The following is an 11,793-nucleotide window of genomic DNA, read 5'->3' on the forward strand; positions in this document are numbered from 1 at the left end:
TACTCCGCTGGTGAATGAATGAATGTTTATTTCGCTCAAACCATATCAGTGGTACATGAGGTACAAAAAACAGGAATATTTACAAATGTACAAATACAGGGACAAGCTAGGAAGAGTACAGAGTTAAATAAATCGAGCTAATATTTTTCTAACAAATATGGATAATTTTGTCAATGAATCAATGAAATTGGTATTTATAAGGTTCCCAAATTTATTAGTGATAATATTTGTTGAGTATTTTTTCTTGAATTAATTTGTTGCGGAATAAAGAAAATGCCTGGCATTCCATAACATAGTAGTATTCATCACCCAAAGTGTTTTTATTACATAAAGAACAAATTCTATGACATCTTTCTATGTTATTCCATCTTCCAGTTACAATTGGTAATATATGATTACAGGTTCTACATGTTGTAAATATGAATCATTTGGAAGTTTTTTAAAGATAAATTTCTTGTCCAAAGCTTTTCTTAAAGATTCTGTAATTCAAACATTTGGGTGCATTTTCTACATTCTGAACCAATCTTGTAAAAACTGATTTATGAGCGTCTCTTTAACAATAGATTTTAGCCAGTTGATACTAGAAAAAATTTGATTAATCCAGACATAAGAAAAGACCACATGAGTTAAGAATATCTCTAACATATTTCAACCATGGGTGCACGAACCCTCAGAAAAACATTTATAAAAATAGCGATACATTATATGCGTAAGCTTACAATCATGTGCCAGTAAAAGTTTAGCCCAATAAGTTATTATTCGTACCTTGATGAAAATAATCAAAGGGTATCGTCCAGTTTCCCCTTAAACCATACAATTTCGGGTACTTGACTTAATATGCAGTACAAAGAAAGTGGGCGCATAAGATTTAAATTCGGCAGGAACCTGTGCACATAGGAAGAGTAAAATTTCATTGATTACTTGTGCACATTTATTAAACTTTAATCGTTATTTGGTTCCTTTACGGTAAGGAAATTGATAAAAAAAAATGTTTGAAATGCAGTTAGTTTTATCAAAACATGGGTCTGAATATAGCAACACGAGGCGATTTACGCAAAATCCTACATCTTTACAGCCGTTTTTAAATGATTTTATTGTTTCTGGGTCTTCTCTCCCCAAATTTAAAACGTGTAAAGATTATATATTTCAACATAGAATGTGTTGCTTGTTAAAAATAGATGGAGAGATGACCCAGAAATGACCAAATATGTACTTTTTAATATATTTTTAGGATGAAAAAAAACTAAGTAATGAGATATGAAAATTTCGTGGTAAATAATTCTTTATATCATTTCTTTATGAAGTCTCCCATGGCACAGTGGATTCGTGTCTGCTTTATGAAACTCTGCCTAATGGTGTTTTGGGTTCGAATCCTGCTGGTATTTTCTTTTACCAATATTTTTCTTCTATTTTTTAATTAAATTTACAATTAGGTTTTTGAAAATACTTCATTGGCCAATGGGTTTTTTAGCTATGGTATACGTTTTCGAAAGTTTAACACTTCTGAATGATTGTCTTGTTTCCGAATTTAAAGGCGTTTTCCTCTTTGTTTTTCGGACACTTATACATTTAACCAATGGTTTCACCGGAATAGTATGGGTGTTGTGTTTGTAAAAGACAACTTAAAGGAAAAAGAAAGCGGCCAGTTAGTGTTAACATTGCAAAGGTTCTTCGAACGAGAGGTACTGAAACTACAAATGTAAGCACCATATGTGACACATGTAGACTTTCAATCAAAAATACTTTATCTAAGAATATATCTCGAATACTAATGCAGGGTAGTCCAAATGAAAATAGCATCAGTTTGCAAATTGTGACAGCTGGAAAGTGTAATATAAGCTGCATTATTTGTAGAAAAACGGGCTCCCTGAAATGCGTTCCCAGAGAAGCAAGAATGGACATTTTTACTAATTTTGGTATTCTTGTACCACTTGGTGCCCGATGCTACCCTCTCCATCTAACCGGCAATTTCATTAAACCATCAACACATGTTCATACATCATTGTTCAGAAAAAAGTCCACTGCTTTAAACTCTGATGAAATTGTGTCGTTATTTAATGATTTAAGAAAAGTTGCATCTACATCTCAGAGTCGCCGAATGTCATTTGATAATCACTTGCTATCTGATGAAGATTACAAAACCTTGTTAGGAGTGTCAATAGATCAATTTATCGACCTCAATCAACATGTCACATCTATGCGTAACACAAAAGAAAGAACAATAAGAAACGCAATTGGCATATTCCTGTTTAAAATGAAATGTGGATTGTCTAACGCCCTTATTGCCACTTTTTTGGGTTTAGCAGTCGTCGACAAGTAGTGCGTATAATTCAACAGACGCGGACGGCACTAGTACGTGACTTTGTTCCTTTACACTTGGGGTTCAGTCATTTGTCACGTGACACAATTATGAATGACCACACGACGGACATTGCAAAACAGTTTTTTAGTGATCTAATATCTGACACAGTTATCCTTGTTATGGATGGTTCATTCAGAAAAGCTCAGCATATCGTTTTCAAAGGTTATCATACTCCATGCATAAGAACATACCCCTTGTAAAACTGTTTGTTATAACCTCTACTGATGGCTATATAGTTGATGTCATGGGTCCCTACCTATCTAATGGCAAAAATAACGATGCCTCCATTATCAAGCATATAATCACGTCAAATTCTGGTAACATCATGAAATTCCTCAAAGATGACGATGTTCTGATAGTAGATCGCGGTTTCAGAGATGATATTCCCTTCTTAAATGAACTGGGTTTTAAAACACACATGCCTGCATTTCTTCAAAAGTCTGTTAAACAGCATAGTACCAACGAAGCAAATATGACACGTTTTGTCACCTATTAGTGCGTTAGGTGCATGGTTGAGGCTGCCAATGACCGGATCAAAAAATGGAAGTTTTTAGACAATGTTGTTTGCAACAGTCAAATTCCACATATCAGAGACTTTGTTCGAGTTATTTGTGCAATAATCAACAAATATAGACCTCCTTTAAAAAAAGATAATCAGGATGATGATGACATTGCACGACAAATGAGAGTCGCAGCATTACCCAAAATAAATTTCCTCCAAAGTTAAAATTCCGAGAAAAATAAAAAAAAAACTGGCTAACTATTGAATCCAAAGATGCTTTACCAGATTTTCCTATTTATTGCGTCTTCTAACATTTGGGGTGTATCAGCTCAAACAAGCGAAAAAGTATACTGACGAACATCTTGGAGACGAGGGCTATAAAATTGATGTATCCTGCGAGGAAGCTGGTTTATTGCATGCCAGAATACAGTCTAGACATACCTCTAGAAAACTTTATAATATATGGGTTGAGTTCAGCAGGGGGGATGTGAAGGGACGCAGCAATGTTAAGGCGTCCCGATGCTAAAATACGGCTGGAAAACGATATTATTAGAATCATCGCAAAAATACTTTGACCGGGAGTATTTCTTAAAATATATGTTACATTTATTGAAACCGATGTTAAACATTATATTTGATGCATTTTGTGACGTCACATGTTCTTTGTAATCACGTGACGGGCGAATCCTAATATTGCAAATGATCTTTTTAAATCGCATCGGCGCAGGTGATTAAGGACATTAAATCATACATATTTTTACGAAAAAGTCTTTGTTAAGTCATATACTTTGAAGTTCTTGCTCGGGAAAGAAATAGAGATATCGTTTATGGAAGATATTGTTGAAACATTCCAGAAAATCATCAAAATAATGCACATTTTTACTAATCAAAAGCGATTTACAAAAAATTGGGGTTAATCCGTATTTTTCCGTAGCACGATTCACATTGTTACTTATATTCTCTACCAATTTTACGTAAAATATTCTAAAATTGTATTGATCTTTCACCTGCGCCAAGCTGGTTTTACATGCATTAAAATTTCTTCATTCAGTTGTTTACACGTAGCAGGGAGAGTCTCCAAACCATTAGTTTATAAATAGTCTTTTACCTATAACGAAGCTTTACAACTGCCGATTATTTGATACTGGTTTTTAATATGAATGAATTTTGTACGTCTAGCATTAACGGCAGCATCTATGTAAAGGAAACATGCGGTTTTATACTGGTTTGATGTAATTCACCTTTAACGTTGAGATACATTCCCTGAGAACTATCGACAGGAATGCAGATCGTGACGTCAAAGTTAATTATGACGTCATATCGTATGAAGACAAGTGACTTTCTACACATCGCTGTAAAATCCATCGGGAAGCCTTAACATGCCCGCGGATGGTTCTGTGAGTGTAAAGGAGGATCTAGAACAGTCGGTTGTTGTGCCCATATCTGCTGTCATGTGGTACCTTTCCTTTGCCCAACACCAAAACTACACGGCAATCCCTGACATGCACACGCCATCTCTATGCGACGCGGCAGATATTGTATATGAGACTGATTCTGGAGAGGAATCTCAGTAAAATGTTGATGTTTACGAGTTTTAAATATTATGTTGGGTGTGTTCCCGTTTTGCACACATTTGATAATTGGGTATAGAACAATAGGTGTGATTTGTGTTGTGATAGCAACTATAGTCTGCTTTCGGTCAAAGATTTTACCTGGATTTTTACCTGTGTTTTATAGATATTTTTTGTAGTCGTATGTATTCCTACGCCAGAGTTCAATATAGTCTCGTTCAACTCGACGCTCGGCTGTCTCCGTAAATCCTTGTCGGAGATTTACGGTGTCAGCCGTGCGATTGGTTGAACGAGACTAGAGTTCAATGTTGCTTGGATCCATACATTTTTCGAGAAATATTTCTATTACTGATACATAGTTTGATTGAATTAATTTTATCTTTAAATATTATTTAACATGATTCAAATGGGGGTTTCTCGACATTCTTGTCGAAAAAGTCCAAAAATTCATATTATAAAAATGTGCGTAATTCAAATTAGAAACTACATGTACTTGTCAAGCAAAGTAACATATCATTGATTTTAAAATAAATAAACATCGACAAAATCAACTCCCGTCAGTTCTTCAGTACTTTGATTTAATATTGATGCGATATACCTCAATCTGAAAAAGGTTGAAAATGCATGAATTAAGTCTTCATTTGATAGGTTTTGTGAAGAAATCTTTACAGTTTTTGAAGCATATAAAATTGCCGATTTATCATTATACAGTTTGTCTATTTCTTCGATTATTCAAGCCACAACATAAATGAAAAATATTTAGCAGCGTTTTCATTAGACGCATTTCCTCCATTTATGTCAGCAAAAGCAATAATTAAATATTAACATATGATATGTTCTCTTCAAACTTTTAACATGTACATGTGCTTCCTATAGGCAGTAATTTAAAGCAAAGGCGCTACATATTTGCAATATTCATGTTTAAAAAAAATAATAAAATTATTCATGACCAAATTGATGTCTTAAATCAAAGTCATTAATATGGATGTCAATTATTATGTAAATGTGATTTTATGCAAGTAATATTGTAACATAAAATAAATGTAAATATCAGTTGCGAGTAGATATGTTTTATTTATTTTATTGCGAATTGCCCTCGCAGGAATTGTAATATAGACTATAGCAATTATCTCACCTGGTCAAATTCCCGTTTCGCACACATTTTTTCGATACCTAATTTACAAATGTGTGCAAAACGGGAACAAACCTAATTATCATGTTCAAAAATAGTTTCAAAATTTTAAAATTGTCGTGATTCCAGGAAAGTAATACCTTTCAATATTTTAGTAATCAATTTTTGTACAAGCCTGTAGCGCTTTGAGGTTATAGACATTTAAATCCCAGTTGATTCGTGTCAGAATCCTGCAAACTTACTATCTTGAGCGCCCACTTCCTTTCAAAACTTTTAAATGAACTTTCTCTAAAATATCTGTTTTTTCGTAGCCCCACACTTCACAACCATAAAATAAGATTGGGCTAATAACACTATTAAACAGTCGATTGGTAAATCAAAATATCTTATTTTTCTAAATACTCCATACAAACAAAGCTTTTGAGGCTTGCTCGGTTAATTTTTTTTTTCGTACTTTTAAAAGATCCACAACGGACATAATAACACCAAGATATTTAAACTCATTCGCAATTTCAAGAGATACATCTCTGTTTTAAAAAAATTCTTTTTGTAACACGACCTTTGGAAAAGATTAAAACTTTAGTCTTTTCAATGTTTACTTGAAGTTTCCACGGAGCACAATATTCATATAAAAAAATTCAGTGATTTTTGTAAATCGTCTGGGTTCTCGGAAAATATAACCGTTTCATCAGCGTAAAAAAGGATAAAAAGTTTTAACATGGTATGCATCTCAGTTTCCAATTTCTTGCCGTCTAGTAACTCCTTTAATAACAATTTGAGAAAGGTAGTTTTCTATAGATCGTTAATATACAAAGAAAAAAGAAATGGTGACAAATTCTCACCTTGTCTAACCCCCATATTACACATGAAAAATTCTGAAGTGTCTTGTCCAATACTAAGCATTGATTTGATTCCTTTGTACATAGACTTTATAAATCTTAAACATTTACCGCCTACACCATTGTTTATTAACTTGGTCCATAAACCCAATCTCCATATCGTGTCCAAAGCTTGTTTGAAGTCTATGACCGCGCAGGAAAGTTTTTTTTTTTGCTAGAAATCATAAATTTGCACAAAAATCTAAAAGTAATACATTATCTACCGTTCTGTATCCTTTCCTAAAGCCCGTTTGGGCCTCAGTAATTAATTTTACTCTCTCAGAGAAAATATTCAAACGTTCACAAAGTATACTTGTAAACAACTTGCCCAAACAGCTTAATAAAGTAATAGGTCTATAGTTTTTTGTATATTGGTTTAATGATACAAATAAGCCATTCCTCAGGCACTATACCTGAATCATAGATCAAATTAAAAAAAGCAACATACAATGGCAGAACACGTGATGCCGAAGTACATATATATTCGTTACATAATCTGTCATACCCTGGGGCTTTATTATTTTTCAGTTTACTGACAGCTTGTAAAATTTCGTTCGCAGTGATCTGACCATTCAAAACAGAGTTATGTGTATCATCTAGAATAAATTCACAATCATTTGTATCATTATCATCACAGTTTCCTTCATTGACCTTTTTCATATAATCAAGCATTGCTTTTATATCAACTTGACTTGAGACAATGCATGTGACCTGTCCAAGAACGCAAAACAGAACACTTCTTACCCACAGCGGATTTGATACCTTAAATTAGGAATTGCTGACTAAATTTATTGACAACAATACGATAATGCTACAATTTTAATGACAATTGAACAACAATGCTGAAGGAAATTATATTTACTAACGAAATCAATAATAAATCTTTTGTATAAAAGCTAAAATTTAAAAAAAAACAACAATTTGTTGTTTACAAAAACCGCCAAAGAAGGCATTTTATTCTTTTAATTAACCACCCTGGAATGTGATTGACATGTGTGGGAGTACATGTGCTCCTCATCCCTCTTTCTGTCTGTGTCTCCGTCTCCCTCTGTCTATATATCTTTCTCTCCTCTGTTTCTCTATCATTCTCTGTCTATCATTCTTCTTAAAATTAAAATCTCTCTTTCTCTCTGAAATCTAATAGATGCGGAGTTGATTTTTGTAACTTGGTTCTGTATGTAATACAATCAATTGAATACATTGTTTCAGTTCATCTAGTATTGACGGCGCCTTCTCCCCCATATGTTTCCAAGCTTCGTTTGACTATAGATGATTTGACACGGACGATTTAATGCTACAAAGGCAGTATAAAACCTACACCACTCCATAAATCTATGTTTGAATGCAGTAAAAAATATATAAATATTCACGAAACCTGACGGTCTTTTGCTGTCACTCGCGATTTCTAATTACGCACTTCTGCGGAATTTGCATAAAAGTTTATGTGAGGCACAGAGTCAAAGATCGAAAGAAAGTTAATGAACTGTAGAATGTGTTATATAATTATCACTCAAGTGTCGGACAGACTTAAAAATGTCAGAGGAAATCCCGGTTTTTAATTTCAATCCAGAATGTCCTGTATTCGTAGAAGGTAAGTAAACTACATTTCATTTGTTATTCACGCAGGTAGATACATGTATTTGTAACTATTAAGTACTATTAATGTAGAATAAAGAAAACAAGACATTAGTGTCAATAAGATTCCGATATCGGTATTTTAATATAGAAGCTTTCTCTTTCATTTTTTTTTCTCAAAATGTATTCCAAAATTGGAAAGAAGCACACAGAGAGATACCTTAGAGGCCTACGTAGCACATTGCTCACCAGATTAACGGTTTAAATTCTACATTATGTCACGCCTTGACACGAGGCATGTACCGCTTTGCTAACAATAGATTAATGGTTTCATACAAGTTAATTTTTGTACCCGGCCCCGCAATACTATTATTTAGTTTGTCCAAAGTTTATGAATTCTATATTTTAGCTTTAACGTCACCCGTGTGTGTGGGTCAAAGAAAATCAAACCCCGATTTCTATTTATATGTAGAAATATCCATACAATTATTCTATTATATAAATAGTGCCTGTTTGGGAGGGTAACAGTTGAAATTGACACCCCGAGAAAACCCTTGTCAACCGACGCGAAGCGGAGGTTGACAATGGTTTTCGAGGGGTGTTAATTTCAACTGTTATCCTCCCAAACAGGCACTATTTATTTTGTTATACTGAATGTCTTAATTTTTTAAGAAAATTTTACTGCTTTTATATAGGAATAACGTGAATTCTACAGCGAACCGTACGCGCATAATTTTCGTGCATGTAACATTTTTTAATGTTACCCGTTGCTAAGTGCGTTGCTAACGCTGAGGGTAATAGAAAATATTATTAACTGCGTCTTAACCAATCAGATTTCAGTATTTAACATGAAAGTATAACAATAGAAAATAGTGTATTTTTAACATATCCACAATGTCCCCCCATATTTGGACCAGTTATTTCAGGCCTAGGGGTCACGAAATTCACAATAAATTAATTTTTTTTAAAGGTAAATATCGCACCTAAGAGGCGAGAGAGGATTTATAAACTCTTTAAGCAAAAGTGTATCCTATGACTTATTTGAATTTTTCGATACATGCACCTTAGACGGATGAAAAATGCCACCTAGGCACTGGCATAATTATCCGACACAGTGTTAAAGCAATGGTATATCATATGGCATGCAAGCTTATATTGGAAACTGCACTTAAGACTCATGCAAAAAATGCCACCTTGGCACTGGCATAATTGTCTGGCACTATTTTGTTGTCGATTTCAGCACTATATTAAAATAATTCACCTTACAATTAGTTATTACTGAACATATTTCCCGGTGTCCCATCATTTCTCTGGGGTTACGGTTTAAAGATATTCTTAGAAAAGTTGGCTCTGGTGAGCTGATAAAAAGTGCAAGGTTTGAAAATTTCAGTGAAATACGTGCAGCTTGACGTGCGATTTGCTGTCTGAATTCTCAAGTGTACAAATTATAACGAACAGAACCTATTATGTACTGCGGTCGAACTGTCAAACCGTGACACGTCATTCAATCTGTATATAGCTTTCCCTTTTTACGTATAATTTTTTTAAAGATAAGTCTTCTCTTTGAATTTTCATAAAAAAGATAGACACATTTCAATAAATTTAAATACTGTAGTAATCATATCATTGGAGCCTTACCTTAAAGGGGATATAACCCTAAAATTAATTCAAGGACGTTTTCAATACACTGTATGTAACTTCCCATTTAGTGTTGCTATACATAATTGGAATATGATAATGAAATGCAAATATTCGTAAGGGAAGTTATTTTCAAATGATAAATGAGAAAATTCGCTCACAATCCCTTAAAAGTACGCTTCAAGTCGACGCTTACAATCAACGCTGCGCTAGACATAAAATAAAAAGTCAGGATTTATCATAACTTCCAGAGGAAAACGTACACAAGGATTAGTCTACATTCATTGTACTTGTTGATTTGAGACAAGTTTTGAGCACATTTTCTTTCAAAATACACGAGGAAGTAAACAGCTGAACAAGGAGAAAATGACTTAATTAATTTAATGAACTCTAATATCAATTTTTTTTCATAGTAATTGGTTATGAGACAAATTCAATGATTCTGCACCCACAGTAGCCTTCATCATTTACAGTCTTTGGTGATGTGGTTATTAATATTTTGCTAGCTTGCCTTATGCAACAGAAAACTGCATATATTTCTATTCATTTTATATAAGTAGTTCTAATGTTATTGGCTTCATATCTTTGCTTTGTTTGACCATTTTTAAAAGAGAGAACATTTGCTTTGTAGAGGTTTCCGCAGCAGAGTTTTGTGGCTGCTGGCAACATCAGTGCTGCTGGTCCCACTCATTCATCTGTTCCACAACATACTCTCACACAGAGCGCGCCTCGACTCCCACCTACCCACCCTGGCACCGCGCCAGCACATAGCGTTCGTCAAGGTTCACAAGGCCGCCAGCTCCACCATACAAAACATCTTCCTACGGTACGGATACACCCGGAACCTAACCTTTGTCCTTGGTCGAACTACTAATATTTACCCCAACATTATAAGTCTGACTGAATCCGTCACCGACTACAACATCGAACCCATCCCACCGAACAAAACATTCGACATCTTGTGTAGCCATGTTATCTATAATCGCGACGCTTTTCGCGCCATTATGCCAGACGACACAGTTTATTTGGGGTCTGTCAGAGATCCTTTCCAACATTTTATATCCTCACTTCATTATTTTCGCCCTTCTTATATATTCAATATAACTGCCACGGACCCAGTTGCTGCTTATTTGAAAAATCCATCCAAATATGAACCGAAAAATGTAAAGCATTCAATGACAAACAATCGCATGGCGCTGGAATTTGGCTTTCCTCTGGAGGTTTTCCGGTCCAGAAAGAAGAAGACTGCTGCCATTACAGAATATTTGGATCAGCTGGATAGTGAAATGGACCTTATTTTAGTGGTGGAAAAACTAGAAGAATCGATGGTGTTGCTCAGGCGGATTTTAAACTGGAAATTACAAGACATTTTATACATTCACAAAAATTCTTTTGCGGGTATGAGGAATGAAACACGAAGTAAATTAAGCAAAAAGTTATACATAAATGAGGATACAGAGGAAAAGTACAGAAAATGGGCAAAATTGGATTATACTTTATATGATTTTGCCACGAAAAGGTTAGAGCGCCAAATTCAAAACCAAAATCCAGACTTCTATGATGAAGTTCGACATTTCAAATTCGTCAGGGTAAAGGTGGATAATTTTTGTGTATATGAGAGCAGGGCTTACAGGCCCAACATACTGGTTATACCCCAATCTGAGTGGAACGAACAATTTATCGTTAATAGTTTAATGTGCTCCCTAATGCAGTTCAAAGAGAGATATTTCGTGGAAGAAATAAGGTTTCAACAATATGGTCATTCGCCCGAAGACTGAAAGCCATATTCTTTGGAAATTTATTTAAATATACTTATTAAATCTATACAATTGAATTTCTATGAAAACCGAAAAAGTAATTAAAAATTTTAAAAACTGTTCTTGACTAATATTTAATCATTCGAGAGATCTTGATTAGTCACTTGACACTTTAGCCACTTCATGTAATAAAATATATTGCTACTTTTCGGGCTTTTTACGACTAATTTTGAATATGCAATTACGAATGTATACATTATGCTCATATGTGATCTTCTATAACGTTAACGACCCCTCTTTTTTGTTCGAATTTATCTTTACAGTTTAGAATTAATCTTTATTAAGTTGGCAGTTATTCTGGCGTTGAGACACATATGT

General features: G+C 34.2%; 1 protein-coding gene across 1 annotated transcript; it reads left to right on the forward strand.

Moving 5' to 3' along the window:
- Positions 1 to 7,748: 7,748 nt before the first annotated feature.
- On the forward strand, positions 7,749 to 11,517 carry LOC128163847 (galactosylceramide sulfotransferase-like). Its single transcript, XM_052827514.1, has 2 exons — positions 7,749 to 8,036; positions 10,290 to 11,517. The coding sequence occupies exons 1-2, from the start codon at positions 8,017 to 8,019 to the stop codon at positions 11,434 to 11,436; spliced, it is 1,167 nt and encodes a 388-aa protein (XP_052683474.1). The 5' UTR covers positions 7,749 to 8,016; the 3' UTR covers positions 11,437 to 11,517.
- The last annotated feature ends 276 nt before the right edge of the window (positions 11,518 to 11,793 follow it).

Source organism: Crassostrea angulata, chromosome 9 (assembly GCF_025612915.1).
Source record: "Crassostrea angulata isolate pt1a10 chromosome 9, ASM2561291v2, whole genome shotgun sequence".
In the NCBI taxonomy this organism is placed as follows: Eukaryota; Metazoa; Mollusca; class Bivalvia; order Ostreida; family Ostreidae; genus Magallana; species Magallana angulata.